This window comes from Erigeron canadensis, chromosome 4 (genome assembly GCF_010389155.1).
Source record: "Erigeron canadensis isolate Cc75 chromosome 4, C_canadensis_v1, whole genome shotgun sequence".
Taxonomy (NCBI): domain Eukaryota; kingdom Viridiplantae; phylum Streptophyta; class Magnoliopsida; order Asterales; family Asteraceae; genus Erigeron; species Erigeron canadensis.
The window spans coordinates 27,103,147-27,124,587 of NC_057764.1; the positions used below are offsets into that span (position 1 = coordinate 27,103,147).

At 33.5% G+C, this 21,441-nt stretch overlaps 3 protein-coding genes across 6 annotated transcripts; 1 reads left to right on the top strand and 2 right to left on the bottom strand.

Annotated features, from left to right (window-relative positions):
* Nucleotides 1-615: 615 nt before the first annotated feature.
* LOC122595611 (esterase OVCA2-like) lies at nt 616-5,947 on the bottom strand. 2 transcript variants are annotated; one of them, XM_043768015.1, is made up of 9 exons: nt 5,845-5,947; nt 5,593-5,755; nt 4,506-4,582; nt 3,999-4,225; nt 3,708-3,809; nt 3,443-3,484; nt 3,192-3,321; nt 1,103-1,204; nt 616-817 (listed from the first exon to the last, which is right to left on the bottom strand). In XM_043768015.1, the coding sequence occupies exons 4-9, from the start codon at nt 4,221-4,223 to the stop codon at nt 759-761; spliced, it is 660 nt and encodes a 219-aa protein (XP_043623950.1). In that variant the 5' UTR covers nt 4,224-4,225; nt 4,506-4,582; nt 5,593-5,755; nt 5,845-5,947; the 3' UTR covers nt 616-758. The 2 variants fall into 2 exon arrangements, with proteins under 2 accessions (XP_043623950.1, XP_043623949.1); XM_043768014.1 differs by lacking the exons at nt 5,593-5,755; nt 5,845-5,947 and having other exon boundaries at nt 4,506-4,802.
* Nucleotide 5,948: 1 nt separating this feature from the next.
* On the bottom strand, nt 5,949-11,323 carry LOC122595610 (unconventional prefoldin RPB5 interactor). Of its 3 annotated transcripts, none has more exons than XM_043768012.1 (11): nt 10,872-11,323; nt 10,706-10,765; nt 10,143-10,310; nt 8,608-8,677; nt 7,616-7,785; nt 7,445-7,525; nt 7,316-7,349; nt 6,702-6,811; nt 6,300-6,359; nt 6,150-6,191; nt 5,949-6,067 (listed from the first exon to the last, which is right to left on the bottom strand). In XM_043768012.1, the coding sequence occupies exons 1-11, from the start codon at nt 11,076-11,078 to the stop codon at nt 5,954-5,956; spliced, it is 1,116 nt and encodes a 371-aa protein (XP_043623947.1). In that variant the 5' UTR covers nt 11,079-11,323; the 3' UTR covers nt 5,949-5,953. The 3 variants fall into 3 exon arrangements, with proteins under 3 accessions (XP_043623947.1, XP_043623946.1, XP_043623945.1); XM_043768011.1 differs by having other exon boundaries at nt 7,616-7,797; XM_043768010.1 differs by having other exon boundaries at nt 7,616-7,809.
* Nucleotides 11,324-14,458: 3,135 nt separating this feature from the next.
* Nucleotides 14,459-19,304, top strand: LOC122596463. Its single transcript, XM_043769043.1, has 7 exons — nt 14,459-14,846; nt 16,697-17,016; nt 17,433-17,585; nt 17,693-17,785; nt 18,235-18,293; nt 18,458-18,551; nt 19,011-19,304. The coding sequence occupies exons 1-7, from the start codon at nt 14,525-14,527 to the stop codon at nt 19,227-19,229; spliced, it is 1,260 nt and encodes a 419-aa protein (XP_043624978.1). The 5' UTR covers nt 14,459-14,524; the 3' UTR covers nt 19,230-19,304.
* Nucleotides 19,305-21,441: the final 2,137 nt, after the last annotated feature.

Below are 21,441 nucleotides of genomic sequence, written 5' to 3' on the forward strand. Positions count from 1 at the left end.
AGACCCGATGATTGGCATGTGAGCTGATCCAAGTAGGTGTTCATTTTTAAATTTGTGTTAAGATTCAATCAATCAAATACTCTTTGCGATTAATCCTATGGGATTACTGACTTTTTTCACTAACTTTGCAACGTGGCAATTCGGTCACAAAACCCCCCCTTTTTTAATCTGAATCACTTTACTGTGACAATTGTTTATTAAGTCCTTGTGTTCGACCTCGGTTTACCAAGTCAACTATATTGCATACGAACGGGTTCACTGCCCGCAAGTGTGTAGTAGTCAGTAGCTAGGTATTTCGTGTTCATAAATTTAAGACTAGAAAATACACATCAGTTAAGGTGACCTATCTGTCTTTGTTTATCAATCACTAAAAACTATATGTTAGTATGGATTATTTTAACTAGTTAATTAGTTTGTATATGAGTTCGAATCCAAATATGTATTTTTATTACAACTTAAACTAATTAGAATATAAAATCAAATTAATATAAATATTAATATATTAATATATATATAAGTAATTTTAGCTTTACAAATGTCTTAAAAACAATTTTTTTATGTAATTTTCCCAACAGTTAAATCATAATACGATAACGATACATTAACAACGGAACAAGAAGAATCGTTGTCTCTTTATTTTACCGCTTTTTATTGATTGAACCATCTTACATTTCAAGTATGTTGTAAAATAACATTGCTTGGTATATAAATTTTACAAACGACAAAAAAAAAATGCAACAATACAGGAAGCAACTTTATCAAAAGATTGCATTAATTCTCTCAAGGAATTCATACATGATTCTCAATCCTTCTTCGTCTAACAAGAAAAGAATCAAACATCAAACACTGTATATATTAGGATATATAACATGCATAAAAAAAAAACTTGTATTTTTTATATCAAAACCTTAACTTTAAATTTAATAATAAAATTAAAGTACAATTAATTTATGCATGTTAATGATAGACCACTCATAAAATTTTATTACAAACTTTATAAATATATAAGAGTTTTAATTTAAATGCTTTATAAATACAATTAAACCTAACTTTTTAGCTATGAATTAAAGAGGTAAACAATAATAATGATATAAAAAAATACCTAGTTTCGGCACCTCATGACCACCATGATGGTATAAAACTAGTGGATCCACATATGCGTCGACGAGTTCTGGTGCATGTCGCCTTGCAATGTCAGTTTCTCCTATAGATGATGACACTCAATGAATTATTGCTTAATTAATCGTTGATGAGAGTATATATACTTCTTTACTTGGGTTTAGTGCAAAATATGTAGCAGGTTTGAAGGGCAAAACTTAACATGTACGTTTTTAGGGGAAAACTTAATTAGCTTTTTTTAAAGGAAAAAACAAATAAATGGAAGAAGTTTATGTTGTTCTGCTTAGCTAGAGATGACTAGCTATATATGACTCAAATGTAGCATTATATTTGTATTTTTTCTCATGACGAGTTGCAACCATTTTTCTGATGAACCCAAGTTATTCATCACGGTCGACCCTAGTGTCAAGCCAACTTGGCAACCACTGGGGCATCACAACGTCGTAGCATCAATTTAGATTAGGTATAATAATTTTATAAAGAACCTTATAAAATATTATCCGAGAATAATCTTCTAAAAATTAGATCGAATTTGGTGGCTGAGAGTTTTACATAGTGTAAGTGTGTAACCCCTTAATTTTTACGGAATATAAAGTTAACATATTCATGACTTAAAATGCTTATGTTGAAAATATTGTTATGTATGTATAAGGTTATAAATTTTATATATATTGTGAACCATGGAGTTAACATGATTCGAAAACAAATCAAGTTAACTATATTTTGATGTGTAAAAGTTATTTAAAGTAATGGGAGTTGAAACTTTCCAAGTGAGTCAACTATTAGGCCGGAGCCAACTCCGGCATGAATCTCGTCTTGGCTCCCCCTTCCTCTCTTCCCGCGTTAGCACCTTGCCTCTTCCTTCTTTCACTCTTCCTCCTGGCGCCGAGCAAAGATGAGCGCAGGTGGGGTCCTAGTGGGCCAAGTATTAACGTAAAAAAACAAAAAATAAAATTTTATTTGAATTTGAAACAATGAACCGTTTTTTTCCCCACCTTTTATTTAAACAACAACACTCACTCTTTCAAACACACACACACACATTATTATTTCAAACAACAAACACACACATATTCTCTTTCAAATCCTTTCTTAATCTTCACCTAATCATGTCTCGAAATAATGAAAACACAAACCAAAATCAACCCTTTCAAGATATGTGGTAACATATTCTTGATTTCCCGCAACCGACAATGTTATCAACCAATCAAAACCAAAAGTGGGGGAGCAAGTTTTATACCGATGCCGAGGACGACGAGGAAGACGACGAGTAGTTTTATGTTGTTTTAATAATGTAGTTTTAATTTTAGTTGTGATGTTTTAATTTTAGTTGTAATGTTTTAATTTTATCTAGTTATATTTTTATTTGTAATGTTTCAATTATGTAATTTGTTTCAAATTTAGTTGTAATGTGTTTTATTTTATGGGTTTTGTTAATGACAGCCCTTAGGGCTGTCAGTATAAATTATTTGCTTGCATTAAAATTTGTACTTTGTCATGAGAAAATTCAGAGGGCGGTTTTTAATGTATAAAGTACAAGTTCTTATGCGTGTAATAACCTCCTAATGACAACCCTTAAGGGTTGTCATTATCATTTTCCTTATTTTATTAATGTAATGCATTTTTTTATTTTAATAAAAGTAAGTTTATTTTATTTTAAGATAAATATAGAATAAGAATAAATAAAAGTTGAGGAAGAGATGAGAAAGAAGTGAAGAAGAGGTAGGGTTAATAGTGTGTAAGAAGATGTGTTTTAAGGAGAGAAAAAAACTGATGTAACAGTCAAGAAGAGTCAAAAAGAGTTGCAGGTTGGCTGAGCCTTACTTTCAGGGTCTTAGGTGCATCGCACTCCTAGAGAGGTACGACGCACATCTTGGGCATAAAGTGCAGGAAGCCACTTTTGGTGAAACACCTAGTATGAGGGTGCATCACGCATCTTAAGCATTAGCTCAAGGAAGAATTGAAAAAAAAAAAAAAAAAGGGTGCCACACACCAAGAAGTTAGGTGCGTCTCACCCATCTCAATAGTTTTGATAAACTTCTTTTTGTCAAATCCATAAAATCTAATATTACCAAAAATGTGAAGGGATGGAATATTTATCGGAAAAGGTAAAGCTGGTTCTGTAAGCTCTGGTACTGGATATCCACCTCCAGAAATTACGATAACATGTTCAATTTTCTCAACTTTTTTGAGACAAAGCCCCTACATAAGTATAACAACGATCAATAAGGTAAAGATATGGATATTGGTGCATATATCACACTTTTTATATATCATCAAACTCTCTTAAAATAACCATTTTGAAACTGGAACATTAATATACCTGTTGCTGCAATCCTGGTAATGATGCTGATATAAGGGCTCCCTGTAGTAATTGTGAACAATAAACAAATGAGTTCTTATCAAGATTCCAATACAGAGGACAAAAGATGTATAAGTGGAAGAAACAATGCCTATCAAAGTTTGATATCAAAAGCAGGTTTTGATAAATTAGCTTTAATTTGTTAGAATTCATACTAACAAAGTGCTTAACTCAATCAATAGTTGCTTTATTAGCAAGGCAAGTTCATCAGTTAATTAGGTCTTACTTCAGAAAAACCAAGCAATCCGTCGAACGGTCCAAGCTCTATCATACGATCTTCTATATATGCAATTCCTTCGTCAATTATTTCATACTGATCCATAGTAACCTTCACTTAATAAAAATCGAGTACTTAGTTGTACATATCATCAAAATGTTATACAATGACAGAAAACCATATAATGAATGTGACTTGTGTGGAAAAATTTGTTTAGCCATATATATACTTTTCTATTTAGCATTTAGCAAGTCTTGTTTGGATAATATACATGATCAAGATATATATATTTATGTTTACCTTGTCGAAGTCGAACCATCCAAAATATTGATCGACTGATGTTCCATCATCGTAGTCGAGGGGGACACTTCCATTGACGTATACGAATTCCATTTTACTGGTAACTGATTCTGGCCACACTTTAAGTTGTTGTTCAAGTATTGTAGCACTCGACAAGTGTCCATGGAGGCATAGAAATCTAGGTTTCTTTGGAGTCCTTAGAATATTGGTCGATTGTTGCATCATGCCTTTGATTTTACCACATAACGTAACGGTGTAAGAATTATTCTAAAATATGACTAGAATAACAAAAGACATAACCAGTTGCTGAAGTACCCGACTATTCGGATAAATAATATTTGTATTGACTACAGAATTTATGTATATATTTTGTTTATTAAGTTACTAACAAATATCTCTAATCCACAGTAAGATTTTTTATTAAGCTCATTAAGTTCCGAACCGGCCCTAGACAATTTAAAAAAAATAAAAGAAGAAAAAGAAAAAGGGCAAATCTAGTTTACAAACCTTGTTTCGCAACCCCGTCGGCGGTCCATAACTTATCTGTGAAAGTGACTCGGTGATCCTCTACTCTGTCCTCTGATCTGGCCATGGCAATATTACACCATAACACAAGAATACTTGTAAATGTACAAATTATCAGTAACATTGCTCTGTTTTGTAATTTGGCCATTGATAATGTGATGCAAGTCGTTTGATTTTCAGTTGTGGTTAAGTACAAGCTATATATTTATGTAGATGTAGATAACGTTTGCTTCATGGTCCTCTTTATTACACGGAACGAATTCTTACACAAAAATTATTATATATATACTATATGTACAAGGACAGAGACACCCTTATATATTAATTACATTAAACATCAACACTTGCTTCCTCATCTTGAATACCTTAAAAAACATCTAACCAACCAACCCCTCTCTAATTATGTAATTGTGTATATCATATTTCAGTTACAATCAATTATGAAAGATAATTTTGAAGGTTATTGATTTGTTTTTTTCAATTAACTAATAAATGTTTGTTAAATTCAAGACTTTATAAAGTACAAAAATGATATATATGACTAAAATTAATACGTCTGAATATGTCTAAAAAGAGATCAAAACATACATATTGTAAGTAAAGATGAGGAAATATAAAGAGTGTGCTAGTATGGGTTTTGTAAATCAAGATTAACAAAATACAATAATGTTGCTTTCCATTGTCTAGATGACTAGACTGGCTAAGGTCTCGGTGATGCACATTTTGGAAGTTAAACAATCTGTACCATAGAACCAAAATTCATGAATTCTAGGCTGGGCATCTGGGCTAGGAACTGAAATGTCTTCTAGTTGTGTAATGCTCAAATCTCATATATAGATCTTCAATAGCATAAGTTGAAACTAAATAAACCAACTTTGCTTATGCGGGTTCATTACAGATGGTAATAATACACATACACATGGTCTAAATAAGAGAGTTAAATATCATTGTAGTCTCAACTTTCAATCAGTCTTTACTACAGACTCACTGATTTACTACACACTCACTGGCCTATAAATTGGCATTAAATAGTAGTATTAACTAGCAAAGACTTGTCATATAAGCATACCTTCATTTTGTAAAAAGAATGGGGTCTCGGGTTACTTAACCTGGACCAAACCCAAACCGGAAAGGCATGGTCCAGTTTAGGCTCCTCAATTTTAACCCATTTAGGTTTTTTGTCCGCTCCGGGCCACAACCGGTTCGGTCCGGGTTTGAGCCCATGATTACCCCTGCATGGCAACATGAATGTCATTTCTGTTCTGTACAATAGAACTGGTTCAAATTACATCAGTATTTCTTCAGTGTTTCAAAAAAGTACAATTGGTACTCAAATATTGTATGTAGAACCATCTTTAGCTCTACAAATTCCAGGTATGTTAAGTTGCAATCCATATCCTTGCTTCAACAAAAGTGGGCCCATATGGTGGCTACTTTCTTTGCAGCTTGAATCTTGATACGGGTTTTGATGAAGGTGCAGGTGTTTGACCCTTTTGAACTTTCTCCACATTATGAGTGCGTTCCACAATGGAACCCGTAAAGGCCTGCAAACAGAAAATTTCATTTGTTAACAAACATATGCAATGACCGCAACCTTAAATATGACTGCATTGTAACAACACTTGCCTTGCTTGTATCATATGCTGAGCTTGAAGCAACATTGGAAACCTGAAAAACATATAATGCCTGTTATCATTTGTCATTTTAACATTACCATCACACACACAAAAAAGACAGATATTAAGGTAGCTGCCCCATGGCTACGTTTTCTTTTACCTCATTTGACACACTTCTTTTGCTATTGTCATTGCTCGATTTTGAAGCAAGGGTGGAAACCTTTAAAAAAAACGTCCGCTGCCATTAGCTTTCTGATAAAACTTAGAATGAAACCTACAGATGGCAAGATGGGTTCATAAATGGGTCGATTTTAGTACAGGTCAGAAGGGTTGACCAACGAACACTCAATTATTCATTTTTTTTATCATCTTAAATAAATTTGAGCATTAGTAATGATATATAACCATTATAACTTAATGAGGTTTTATATGCATAGGTGACTTTCAACCCATCTGACCTGTTCGACATTAAAGTCCAACAGACCCATTTATAAGTAAATGGCTCAAAAGTGCCAATGTGTCATCTCTAAACTAAAATACCAAAACAAGTATTGGTTTATACCTCATTCTTTGGCACAGGTGTAGGGAGCAAACTTTCTTTCAATTTATTATGCTCAACGAGCATTGGAGGGGTGTTTGATACACTCGATGTTGGAACTTTTACATGTGCATCTGAGCAACGATTAATAACATACATTTGAGTAACAAGAATTATACCAATGACAGTTGAGAATATTATAGGCTCAAAACAATATGATTTTCAGCAGCCACCAAGGGATGTTGAAGTGGTTATCAACAAAGTTTGGGGAATTGGATGTCCAAAGTTCAAACTTTGCCTAGTGCAACAAAAAAAAAAAAAAATGACAACCCTTGTGCAACTATGTCAGTCTCCCTTTGGAAAAGCTACCCAATTCGAGTTTATGTGGTGGACTTGAACCTCACAAATTAGTCGGCCAAAGGCATGACACAAGGAATTGACAAAAAGAACACATTGCAGACATCAAAAATATCAAAACTCATATTAAAGGAAAGGTGTATATAGAACTCAAATAGGTGAATGGGCCAATATAAAATACATAGAACCGTGAAAGACTGAAAGTATGCCGAGCATATGCATGTCCTCTTTAAAGCGGAAATACATAGAATCGTATGAATAATACGTTAACAGCAGCTGACCTTTGGATACAGAAAGAGCCAGAGAGTCTTCAGGCTGCAAGTTTCAAGTAAACATCCTAGTTAATAATTCAAATTATTTATAGTATACAATAGCTAATGAAAAGAAAGTAAGAAAGATTAGCTACTTAACTTAAACAGCTTGGACATGTCTTGTTGAGTCTGAGTTTGGGAAGATCTTTGGCTTATGGAATGCTCATTCTCCCTTTGTACCTGTCAACAGGTTAAAACCATTTATCAAATAGATATAGTAACATTTAGGCACAACAGATGCAGTTATCATATAATTACACAAGATCTGACCTCTGAAGTTCTGATCCCAGGTTTGGGTTCCACTGAAATACGGCTCATAAGAGGACTTAAATCAGATGTCTCTTCCTCTTCCTCTTCGCCTTCCTCTACATTTTCAGATTCTAGTTCTTCTTTTTCAAGTTCATCCATCCGTGATAATATACGAGCAAAATCATCTTCTCCTGAATTCATCTCTAACTCAAGACCTTAAGTCAATTCATATATACTATTATACAGGCTACACAGGATGAACATACATATATAAACTGGATAATAATAAACTCGAAATAAACATTATGCCCCTCACCTCACTTTTAGATGACTAAATGAAATCTAACTGAAGTTTTAGGGTCAAAATTACCAAAAATAAACTATTATTGGAAGACATAACGACTCAAAGTACAAGCTGCAATGCATAACATATCCCGGTGCATCATGCCACTTTCACCATCACCATACCTGACTGCTGACCTTCAAGAGAGCCAAGCTAAAAAAACCTCGACTATGTACATTTGACAGAAAGATCCACTAAAAGTCAAAAAAGAAAGACCAAGAACTGACTCTGTCTTTAAAACAAGGAGAAACCTAGTAGGTTTGTTTGAAAGTATTTGCTTTTTATATTTGATATTTTTGTTTCTAATCTTTAATGACCTTGGAACACATTGATGTGTTCTTTTACCAAAATAAATATTCCATGGAGTTCCCTTCTCTATCCTAATTAACATCATATGGTTAATAGTCCAAAATCAGCTATTTGATCAAATTGGAAGAGCATGAAGCTTATTTTCTTCTCAGATACTATAAGAGAATAAATCATATTTACTTATTATCCATTATCCACGTAAGAGATGGGCTAAATGACGATTAACATATACAGAAGGAAATAGTAATCGACCAAAATATAAACCCATGTCATGACTCATGTGTATGTTATATATCTCTATGCAAACAAGTGTCAGACATATAATAAGTTCAAATGAAGTTGAATTATAGAAGATGAGAACCTGCTGTCGTTGTCTCGTCTTTATTAGACACTTCATCAACATAGTCTTCTCTTATTTCGACAATACCTTCCTGTTTAAATCATCACATGTAGCTATTATGACTGTGTTATCTAGAATTGAAAAGCATAACAAGATAACAACTCATACAATTATGTTTCCACAAAAGTGATACACTTATAAAGAGAATAAAAGGCATTGCAACAATTGCACTGATTCAACTATATACTTGCAGGAAAGCCTACTACGATATATAATGCATTTGTGATTGTCAAACAAGGACAGATCATTCTATACCGTTCAGTTAATTATGCATCAAATTAGAGGACTTCTTGATAATCATACACTTCTAAACTGGAAATTTCTTATTATTTGGCCAAACAAATCATCTTTTGAAAAGAAATATAGAAAATCATGATTTAGTATTTTTTTTTTTTAATAATGCAAACACATTTAGTCAAAGTAAGTTGATATTACTAGTACTGATAAAAAAAAAAAAAAAGAAGTTGATATTACTAGCAGTAACAGAGTCTTTATTTTCGGCCTCAAAAATAAAATAAGCGGCCATTTCTAGAAAAATGATTTGTTTGATGAAAACAGCCAAATTGTATCTATCTTTTTTATTTGGATTAACCTAGGTATTCAGCCCGCTTTGGAACAGAGGTAGAAGGTTCTTGACACTGATCGAACAAAGGAAGTAAAATAACCTTTTCCTAAAAACCCAACACCCTCTCCAACTTAGTTTGGTATCCTAAAAATAATAAAGTTTAAGAACTATAACCCCCTCCCCCCTCTTTCACTTACAGGACCGTCCAACTGTTAAAATACGTTCTTAAAGTTCGAATACACAATTCCTTAAAGTACTCAAACATAGGCATGTGCAGACATAACCATGGACTGAAACAGAAGAAAAAATTGTTCTTAAAGTTCGATTCAATGAGTCCTTAAAGTACTTAAAAGTCAAACATAGGCACGTGAAGCCATAATCATGAACTGAAACAGAGAACTTGATGTTGAGAAATTATTCTAACAGATAACATGCATATCAAATGTTAAGAAGTTCAGATCATACAACTACGGCTTCAGTTATTCATTCTAATAATATTTGTAGTCGATTTTTTGCTTTATCAGCACTTTCATAGAATTTTTGTATTTCTCGTTGGTTGACTGGAAATTTTCAGAGAATGGTCATCAAAAAGATTGGACAATCAATTTTCCTGATAAACCTAGAAAAGCGATGCTCGCAGAAAGATGAAAGTGAAAATACACGTCGCCAAAGATAACTAGAATGAGGACCCAAATACTCATGCAAACTTCAGCTAGTTCACAAAAAGAATCAACTACCCTTTATGCCTACAAGGTGTTAATATGTAAGTCAAATTTCTAACAGTACCTTATTTCACTCTGCTGATTCATTCAAAAAAATTTAGATTAACTTTGTAGAACTTACAAGTTACATCAAGCACTTAATTTAACATTCATTAGTACGGTCAGGAAGTCAAGCTAATTGACATTCAAGTGAAGGAAGGAGAACTTACTGCAGCCTCGGTAGCTGTTTCATCAAAGAAGGATGCCTCAAACTTGAGATCCTTTATAATAGTGTTAAGGGTTTCAATCTGTAACTCTAGTTCCTTTCCTCTTCTTTTCAGAATCTCAACCGTTTGTTTGGATGTTCTCTCAGCATAGTATCCTTCACCTAAAAGGACCTGCATGTAAACAGGATATGACTAATAAGGTCTAAAGGCCCAACCAAACCAATATCTAAAGACAGTATGCCGACACTTCATGAATTCTCGATAGCAAACATTCTGTCCATATCTCCACTGTAAGATTAGGCTTTTGACCCCGTTACCCTAAACAATCGTCTATGCTAGTCCATAAGACTATTTACTGTACTAGAACGTAACTTTTCGTTATATAATGAGTATGAACAATTTTGTATGAATGGCCACAAACTATCTAAGCTCAATCTTGTAGCAAATGAAAACTCATATCAAGCATAAGGGCATTTATTTACAATATCGCAAATTAAAGTCGGTTCTACAGTGAGCGTAAACTATCGGCAAAGAGAAATGGTGAGTACCCAGATGATAAAAATTACCATGAGTTCATTAGTATGTATCAGCTTGCCAGGAAAGAAGGCTGCCTTCCCAAAAGGAACCTGCAATATATATATATATATATATATATATATATGTAATACCATATTAGGAAACTATATTTCAACAAAACCCAATTTAGAAAAAATGAAAAAGTAGAAAACTTGCCATGATATCATGATGCAATTGGTCAGGAAGCTTTTTAACAAGATTGATCAAATTGGTGTTATCATTTAAGAAAGATTGTAATTGTTGGACTTGTTTCTGATGTTGGGAAATTGTTTCAAGGACCCGACCCGAAGCCTTATGGGTGTCTTCCGGGTCAAATAGTGAAGATAGTGACATCACTGTTCCCTTTATGGGTTGCTCTGCCATTGCTTAAATGAAGTTAAAAGAAGTAGGAAGAATGGGGGTTTAGGTAGGGTTTTTAAAGGTTTATGACTGTATAGTAATTCTGTCCATTACTTTACTACTATATTAAAGTTAGAATAGGGAAAGCTTCCGTGGGTGGCGGCGGTTGACTGAGGTGGCTGTATATGGTGGTTGACTGGTGGTAGGTTGTAGATGAAGGTTGCCTGAGGTGGTGGTAGATGGAGGTTGCAGTGTGATATACGGAGTACTAAGTTTTATAACCTTGTTTAATGGGCTAAATTATGGTCAAAGTGGGTCAACCTCCAGGGCCTCACGATATTGTTCTCGAGAAATGACAATTTTTGCATAGATGAACCAATAAAACAAAAGGAATGACGAAAAAAATTAAAATTATTCTAATGGTTCATATTGATATTACATATGTAAAAACTTATAAAGTTTGTAAATATATAGGCTGTTTGAGTTATTTGAATCATGTTATTTACATCATCATACAAACATCACACAATAACAATAATATGAAAAGGTATATCTCCAATTCCCTTAACTATAACTAATAACTAATAAAAAAAAAATGAAATTCAATAATATTAACAACCTCAATGACCCATTTCTTTTTCAAGGTGAATAAGACGACTTTGGCCGTTTCATCTTATAACCACATCATTCTTGTAATCATCGACTTCGCAACCCCCATTTTGAAGTTCTTCCACCTTGTTCACCCTTTTACCATTACTAGCACTTTTAGATTGGTTTGGTATTCAGTTGTTTAATGTATTCGACTACTTCTATTTCGCTACCTTGATGGATTATTAGTAATAAAAATATTCTTGGTCATTTAAAATAAAAAGAAAATAGATTAGTATTAATAAAGTCATTACCCTAAAGACAGTAGCAAAACAAATATTTCAACAAGTAATAAGTAGAGTAATACGTGATACTGTAATTCCATGAACACGATGCGCATAAATATATGATTTCTAATTATTTATATTCTAATGTAATTCGAACTTTTAACTTAGAATAAGTTTCAAAGTTTTAACTATAACATTCGAGTATGATCGTCTACTTAAGATTATCTTACGGTCGTGTCATAAAAGATTTTGATATTGACATTACAAAATTTCAATGTCTTGGTTTGTTGAATGACATATTTACACTCAAGTGCCCTTAGCATGATCTTATTAACGATGAAAAATAAATGAATGATAAATATTTGTGTAAAAAGCTTTTTGAATAATAAAGTTGTATAAAAAAACAAAAAAATGTTTAAGTATTTGTTTTATATTTATGTTATCTCTACTCCTATAAAATAACTAGGAAAAGTTCCAGCCCCGCATTGCAGGGCCATTATTTTAGTGTACTTGCGTTCAACTTTCAATCACCTAATTAACAATCATTCTGTCATGGATAGTTTTGTTCAAATTTTTTTCATATCAAATATATATTTATTTAAGAGCAAATCCACAATAGCTTTCGTCTGCGTGTTGCGCGATATTAATTATTGTGATTTTGTTTAGCTAGCGATGATGTATCGATGTATATATATATATATATATATATAGATGAGAAAAGTGAGTATGAGGCTGTTATACACCCAAATTGGGTGAAAAACCCCTCACATACCAATATTTTAATATTTTGAATAAATGTTTGGCCCCCATGATTTTTATGGTTAAAAAAAAGGTATGTGAGAAATTTTTCACCCAACTTAGGTGCCTAACAGCCTCATATTCCCTTCCCCCTATATATATATGGGTTTAGTATACGTACAACAACTATACGTATGCTTGGGTACAACACAACTTAAAATGAGGGGGCATTTTTGGATATGTAAAAAAGCTAAGTTGTCAAAATATAATTATTTTAATTTTTTTGCCTTTGTTGTACGTAGCTTGGGTACAATTGAAAGTACCCATCATTTTCCCTATATATACTAGATGGTTGTCCGCACGTTGCAACGGTACCATTTAAAAAGCAATGGTTAAGTGTGGTAGTGATGGATATGGAAAACAATGGTCGGGGTGTCGGTGATGATGGACATTGCCACACTAATAAGTGATTGTATGAAAGAAATAGAGACAAAAAAATGGCGTGAACTGAACGTGTGTTACCTATTTTAGGGTTAAGGGTAATTTAGGGATATTATAAAAAGTGTTTAAAGTCTTAAATCTAATTCTCTTTATAAGGGTTTATATATATATATATATATGTTTGTTAAAACTTTGACACATAAAATAGATATTTATTCAAAGGTAATACGACACAAAAATATATTTGAATATATTATTTGAAAACCTAAAAGAAAATTAAGTTTACAAGAACCAAGAAGTAACACGTAGTAAAAAAACTCAAACGGGATGTAACCTGTGAATATATAGTAACTCAGCTATTGATAAAATCCTTGGCATTTGAAATAAATTTTATTCAAAGGCACTACTGCAAAGAAAAATAATAATAAAAGGTTTCAATATATTATTTGAAAAACCAAAAGAGAAAATATATATAAGACACCAAGAAGTAACCTGTAGTTTTAAATCCGAACATGATCGGAATAAAAGTTTTCAATATAAATGTCTGCAAACCCGAAAGAATAACATATGCAAGAAACCAAGAAATAACATGTTGTAAAAAACCTGAATGGAATGCAATTTGGCAAAATCCGAATATTAATACAGAATGTGACACATGAACGAATAGTAACTCACTTCTATGCAAGTGAGTTACTATTCACAATCCATTGTCTTAGTATAGTATATGTAATTATCCCACCTTTTATTTTTGAAAATTTTATATAATAATTAATTGTAAAATTATGAAATTGCTCTTAATGAACACTATGGAAAGAGTTAACCTAATTTATCCTTAAAGAAATAATTTATATCATAAACTCTTGATAATTTAAGCCTTTAATCTTCTTTTAATATTTTTCCATTACTAGCACGGTACCGGCAATACGGTGGCGGTGACTACTTATGGTGTAAATGTAATTAATATAGTGGTTAGTATAGTAATTTATTTCATTAAGGATATTTTAGGTATATTAACGGAGATAATTAAATTACTGAATAAAGAAAATGATGTAAAAAAAGAATAAGGGCATTTTAGTCATATCGCATAAAGTAATTTTAACATTTTCATAATTAAAATGGGTTATTCTTTTTATATGTAAAAGATATAGATAATTTTTACACTAATCTACATCATTCGACACTGCTATTACTATCAGTAATAGCTGCCATCAACACCCATCCCCGAACTACTTAGACCTTTGTTACCATCACATTACGAGTACCGTATATTTCATTAACTTTAAAATTTAAAATAGATTTTAAGTTTTGAAAGGCTTAAATGATAACACGTGGAACAGAAGAACAATATCCATATTCCGAATTTCCGTGTCAATGGGAGCAAAAATGAAAGCAGCTTTTCACATCCAACAATGAACAATGGCTGCTGCTGCTGCTGCTTCTTCTTCTGTATCTCAATACCACCCATTTTTCTATACTAATAATTCAGTAACTCCAAGAAGAAAAAATTACTTGATCAAAGCCATCAAAGATTCTTCATCATCATCAGATTCTCAGCAATCAGAAGCAGTCAAACTTGCATTAGCTAGAGCCAAAGCTTACAAGAAATCAGTCAAGTCAAACCCATCTCCTGAAATTATTAAAAAACCAGACCCTGTTTATGAAAATTCACAATTTGATGAAAACAAAGATGGTTTTGTTTCTATATCTGCAGCAAATGGCTATCCACTGAGATATACAGGTATATGCAAATATTGAAATTTGAAATATATTATATATATGTATAGATATAACGAGAGCAAGTAATCGCGCATTGCGGCGGTGAAATGGTAGGGTAATAGGTCATAGGTCATAGGAGGTGATAGGTCATAGAGTGTGATAGCCAAATGCCTTATCCGTACGGGCTCCGCCATTGGATTTAAAAATTCGTCGAAAATATATCGAATGACCTCTTTAACGAAAGAGCATGGAATTTTAAGAACACCCATATAATTATTATAGTTTATAGGTTTTTGAGATAAAAGATTTTGAATGAATTGGAGAAATAAATGATTTATGGAGGAGAGAGAAAAAAAAAATGATTGGTTGAGATTCGAGGAGAGAGAAAAGGTAATATAGTTATTTTAGGTAAATATAATTGATAGGGGGCATTTTGGGAAAGTAAATGTTGAAACTTAAAATTTAGACAACGACTTTTTGCTTTATAATATAGTATAGAGCATTTTGGGAAAGTAAATGTTGAAACTTAAAATTTAGACAAGGGTTTTTTGCTTTATAATATAGTATAGATATGTATGTATGTATCTCTATCAAGGGGAGCAGTTGTTAAATGCATCAAACATGTCATGTTTTTGCTGTCGAATATGTCATGTATGTATGAGATTTTAAGAATTGCACAAAGGAACTACCAATGACGTTTTACACGGGTTTTGGGTCCCAATACCGTCCTCGATGGCGTATTGGGGGAGGTGATGTAGACAGTCTTACCCCTACTAAAGGTAGAGAGGCTGGTTTTAGTATCTATTAAAGATAGAAAATGACCTTTGGCCTTGCTGGGCATGAGGATCGAAATCTTGACCTCTGTCTTCAGAGATAAGGGCTCCAACTCCTTAATCCAACCCATTTGGTTTATTTTAAGAATTGCATCTTATAGGTATATGTAACTTTAAACTGGTCGGTTTTGATGACATGTCGTGTTAGCGAAGAATACCGACTAATATCAAAGGTCAGAGAATTAAAAGTTTGGTATGGACATAAAAAGTGTGGATTTATGATACACAATGTACCGACACTTTCCGAGCCGTCTATATTTAGTAACACTTAGGTCATTAGGAACTTCTTGACTGGTGATTTTGTGGTTATATATTATCTAATGTGATGTTTATAGAGGAAACATGTAGTGTAATGTTACGGTGATTGATTATGGGCATGTTTGGCAACAGTAGCTGGAGTTTGTAGGTGAAGTGGAACGATATAAGCCTTGGTAGCTTGTTTTTGGGTTTTTTTACTTTTAGGACCTATCAGGCATCAAGGCTTTTTTTAACAAGTTACATCCAAACTAGGTAGTTTCATTCTAAATGCCAAGATCTTCAAGCTCCAAAAAAAGTAAATAATCTTAAAAGTCTTTTGCCATACAAACACTACGCATTTTTTGTTTATTTTTTTGCTTTTTGAATGGCAACTCCAAACATATCTTCACAAATTTACAAAATGTCCATTGCAGGACTTAACCCACAATAAAACCTCCATCTATGGAGAATGACATTGTTATCTTTGGAGTTTTGAGAAAAAAGGGATTGATAGGCGTTCAATCATATTAGGAGACGTGTCTGAGTACGAAATCTGCCTTTGAAAAAGAAAATTAACTTCCTTTACTCAAATGTTGGTTTCTACATTTAGTTTCAAACATATGCATGTTAGTATCGATTTTTATAACATTTAGTTTCTACTTGAATTTTATCAGTTTGGTTTTTGTGTATATATATATATATATATTCCATGATGACAGTGTTGTTCTGCATTGTTAACTATGGTATAAAGGCTTATGAATTAGATGTCGTTTTAACTATTGTTTGGAAATTTGTGTTATAGGGAATGAACAAATGGATGAAGATGTTGAGGAGAAAACCGATAAGAAGGCCGAGCCAAAAATTTCCGCAATTAACTTTGTAGGTTTGGGATTTGCTGATAAGAAGGAAGGCAGGGGATTGCCAGCTGGCTTGATTCCAGTAAGCGATCCTTTCCCGACGGGAAATTTGCCTGATGTGGAAATCATTGTCGGGGATACAAGTAGGTTCGGGAATGAAAATGCCTCTGAGTCAAATACAACTACAGAAGATGATTCGGAACTTTATAAGCCCAAAGTCTCTACATGGGGAGTTTTCCCTAGACCGAATAACATTTCGAAAACAGTAAGATGTTCTTCATATTCCATGTTGATATTAAGGTCTTACAGTAATATGTATACTACTCTGTATTAGCAGAGGTGGCAAAGCAAGTCAGTTGGATGGGTTGGGCAATCAAAACAGGTTGCATTGTGCCAAAAGCCCAAAACATCAAAAAGGTCAAATCTATAAAATAGAAAAAGCTTAGATGTCACTGCTAGAGTTCGAACCACTAACCAACTAACAAGCAGTTCTAAAAAAAAAGAAAAAGCTTAGAAGAAATGGATCAAACAAGCTATGCAACCTGTACAAAACTTTTACCCATTTTGCCATCCGAATTATACATCAACCTGCATGGCCAGTACTATGCACGCTGGGTCTGGTCCGGTCGTGAAAACACTGGTTTTTACACTGTACTGGCTCACCTCTGTTATCTTGTCCAGTATGGTGGTGGGAAAACTATTCGACCGGGGGACGTGCTTGAGACAGCAGAATCCAAGGCCGCAAAAGATGCACGTACAAAACAAATGATTGCTGCCTATAAAAGTCGAATGGGTTTAAATATTGATCCAAAGTTGAAGTCTGAATGTGAGAAGGTGTGCTTCAAACTCAATGGTACCATTTTCAAATGCAACTTTTTATTTCTGACAATACATAAATATAATGCATAATGTCGTCTTAGCATTTTTATCAACATATATAGGATTTGAAGGATGGAGACTCGTTAATGGAGATTGGGAAGCTCAGGGATGCAATCCCCTTTTATGAAAGAGTTATGGACAAGTTGGTATACCAGGTAATGTTTCTAAAAAAATCTTGACCTCCAACTATCAATTAGATATGGTAAAATGGGTGGGTCATGACTCGAAACATGTTTGCCAAAAAAAAGAAGAAAAAAGAATCATTAATAGTTTGCGTGTGAAATACAATTGCAAAAATTCAATATCTTTCAACAACTATACAGAGTTTGGAACAAAATGATTAGTAGCTTTATGCATTGAAATATACTTTTGCTGAATTTAGACCTGTTTACTTTGAAACTACTATTTTTCCCATGCCCATTTGGCACATCAAGATAAATCGTAACCCATGTTGACCCGATCATAATTACATGGGTCCCATGTTAATGAGCTATCATCAATATAACCAAGTGACTTAGTGGTTAACCTATCTGTTTAATTGCATTGTTAAGTGGATACTTAAAAGTTTATAAGTATAGATATTCATGATATGTGGTTTCTGCAGAGTGAACTTCATGGTTTAGCTGCATTGCAATGGTCTATCTGTCTGGACTCCCTCAACAGGTTTACATTTGCACTGTTAATACATTTTGCTACTTGAGTACTTGATCATTATAATTTGGAAAAGGTAAAATTGCAACGAATGTGGGAAATCACAAATGGGAAATGCTGCAGGTTTTTGTGTATTATTGTTGGAGGTAACTTAAATTGTTTTCTCTGTTTGACAGATCCAGTGAAGCTCGTGTAATGTACGAGAGGCTGCAGTCTCACCCAAATGTTGGCGTAAGCAAGAAAGCAAGGCAGTTTGTGTTTAGCTTCCAGGTGAATTACTTCAAAGAGAATACTTAAAAATTGTATCTGTATTCATATTTCTTGAAAAGTTTAAGTAGTGGAAAAAAGAGTCTTTGGGTCAACCCAATCTGTTTCAACTTGTAATTAAAAGTTACCCGTAGCCCAACTTGCTTGACCGACCCGTCCATCTTGCCACCTCTGAAGTCTTGTATCAACAAATACATACAGAACTTACAATCTTTCATAGTGGATGCCTCTGTCCCATATACAGAACTACATTTGTCTTGAGCTTCAAATGATTCACCTTGTACTTTGAAATTAGTAATTATCAGATCATTTTGTATAAAAAAGACCCATAACAGGTTAATTTGATGACTAAATCTTGTCTAAATAATCAAGAACTTGATAGACTGATGTTTTTTAAACAACCTGTTTTAAGCATACAAAATTTACAAGTTACATAACACAAAACTACTTTGCTAATTGCAGGCAATGGAGATGATGAAGGTTACGAGCTCAAGAGCTTCTAAACGTAAAACAGGGTACCAAAATTTCTTTGATGCATTTGTAGAAAACAAGAACAACTTGTCTTCAGTTGAAACTGAAGTCGAGGAAGATGCAGCTGTCCAAGCTTTGCCGTATGTGATTTTTCTTGTTTCTCCTATCATAATGATATTGGTAATTGCTGTACAGAAAAGGTTAGCATAACATACCAAACATTTGTAAATGGGAGTACATACTGGCTTTCTAATTCATAAATCTAGTAGAAAGTCCTGCAGATGATATTCTATTCTACAACTTTCACATGTTCTTCCATCATGAAATGCAACTCTCTCCACATATTCAATTCTATTGTATTCCAAAAAGGCCAAAATAACAATTATCAGCCACACATTTCCCTTCACTCTCTCCACTTTTTGGTATGTAATATTTAAAGATTTTTTATAGATATTTTTCATTATATATTAAAAAAAAATCTAACTTTTTGTAAATAAATTTGTATGGGCTATGTGTTAAAACGGATGGATACGGTACAAACGTTGCAAGGAGAGTTGGGCGTTAAATAACGTCATGGTGATAGCCAAAAGATAGCTGAAACGAAAAACAACCCAAAACCCCATATCTGGTGAGAAAATTAGACGCAGACTTGGATAGAGACAGAAATTGTATATTGTATTATTGAATAATAGGGATTTTACAAGATATTATATAGATATTATATTTACACTCTAACCCCTTGTTTAGGGTAACATAATATAAACTTAATATAGTCTAATATTCCCCCTCAAGCTAAGGTCGGGGAGCGACCTTTAGCTTGGACCTCAAGAATATAAAACGATCAGATGGAAGAGCCTTTATGAAGACATTTGCGATTTGGTCATGTGTAGAAATAAACTGAACTGACAACTTCCCATGTACTACCTTTTCTCGAACAAATGAAAATCAACCTCTACATGCTTTGTATGAGCATGGAACACAGGATTGGCTGAAAGATAAGTAGCACCAAGATTATCACACCATAATGTTGGAACAGCTTTAGTAGGAAACTGTAGTTCACCAAAAAGAGATTCAAGCCATGTCAATTCGGCTACAGTATCAGCTAACGCCTTATACTCAGACTCGGTTGATGACCTCGATACAGTCTTTTGTTTTCTTGCACACCATGAAATCAGATTATTTCCAAGATATATAGCAAATCCCCCCGTGGATTGGTGATGTTTTAGTTGTTGTCGTCATTGTTGTTATTTCTAGTTTTGGTTTGTACACTTGCTCCATATATAGTAGGGATCAATTATTTCTGATTGATGGCCCTTTTTCATAGAAATAATATCTGTAGTCATTATTCTATAGCAAGATCCATGTTCCTTAATTGCGTTTAAGTTACTCCTAGCTGTCAATCATTGGAATTTTAGACGCCAATATAGATATTCACTCTGTTTAAAACCATTAGAACGTAGGATCTGATTGCGTTATGAGATATCAACAGCCCGTAATTTGTAGTTCCATGAAGATAAGGAAGTATACGTTTGACAGCCGCCCAGTGATTGTTTGTAGGAGCATGCATAGACTGGCACACTTTATTAACAACAAAGAATATCGGGACGAGATAGTGTGACATACCGTAAAGCTCCTACCATGTGTCAATATTTGACCGGGTCACCAAACAAGGCACTATCATTGAGAGATAAGTTAGCTGAAGTTGTAATAGGCGAGGGTATAGGCTTAGAGGAGGCTAACCCTGAGCGAGACAACAGATCACGAATATACTTTTGTTGTGACAAAATAATATCATGGTTATGACGATGAATCTCTATGCCCAAAAAATAAGATAATTCCCCCATGTCTTGTAAAGCAAAAGAGTGGCGCAAGCGGTGAACAACATGGTCAATGGCAGTCGGGCTGTTACCTGTCGTGCTGTTACCTGTCAAAACGATGTCATCTACATATACCAACATATATAAAAGAACACCGTTAGAAGAAAAAATAAAGAGAGATGAATCAGTCTTTGATCCCTCAAAGCCAAGCTGTCACACCCTCCAAAAATAGGGGCTAGCACATGGGTGTGACTTCAATAATATCATAACACAAGATATAATGAACGGCTACTAAACGTTGTCGTTTTAGAAATTTATTAAAGGAACATTTGTTTTCCAAATTGAAATACAATACTTGAAAGAGTAAATTGTTGTAAAAGCATTAAACATTTATTTAAAATGACATAATTAAAGATAAAGACTTTAGCAAATTGACGAGTCATTCCTAAAGTCAAGGTAGTAAGGCAAGGCCGTCAGATTGCCTACGTCATCAAGTAATCTAAAGCAGAGCATCTAGTTACCTGAGAATACATGCTAATATATGTCAACATAAAGTCGGTGAGCTTCACAGGTTTAGTAATAATTAGTTATCCGTGAACCACAAG

Excerpts from the sequence above, each read along its gene's own strand:
- LOC122595611 (XM_043768014.1), bottom strand. The coding sequence starts at position 4,671 with ATGGCCAAATTACAAAACAGAGCAATGTTACTGATAATTTGTACATTT. Across the intron at positions 4,226-4,505 it reads CGACGGGGTTGCGAAACAAG|GCATGATGCAACAATCGACC; the intron begins GTTTGTAAACTA and ends GTAAAATCAAAG. Across the intron at positions 3,322-3,442 it reads TACCAGGATTGCAGCAACAG|GGGCTTTGTCTCAAAAAAGT; the intron begins GTATATTAATGT and ends ATACTTATGTAG.
- LOC122595610 (XM_043768010.1), bottom strand. The coding sequence starts at position 11,078 with ATGGCAGAGCAACCCATAAAGGGAACAGTGATGTCACTATCTTCACTA. Across the intron at positions 7,526-7,615 it reads CTGGGATCAGAACTTCAGAG|GTACAAAGGGAGAATGAGCA; the intron begins GTCAGATCTTGT and ends ACCTGTTGACAG. Across the intron at positions 7,350-7,444 it reads ACATGTCCAAGCTGTTTAAG|CCTGAAGACTCTCTGGCTCT; the intron begins TTAAGTAGCTAA and ends TGAAACTTGCAG.
- LOC122596463 (XM_043769043.1), top strand. The coding sequence starts at position 14,525 with ATGGCTGCTGCTGCTGCTGCTTCTTCTTCTGTATCTCAATACCACCCA. Across the intron at positions 18,294-18,457 it reads TGTCTGGACTCCCTCAACAG|ATCCAGTGAAGCTCGTGTAA; the intron begins GTTTACATTTGC and ends TCTGTTTGACAG. Across the intron at positions 18,552-19,010 it reads AGTTTGTGTTTAGCTTCCAG|GCAATGGAGATGATGAAGGT; the intron begins GTGAATTACTTC and ends TGCTAATTGCAG.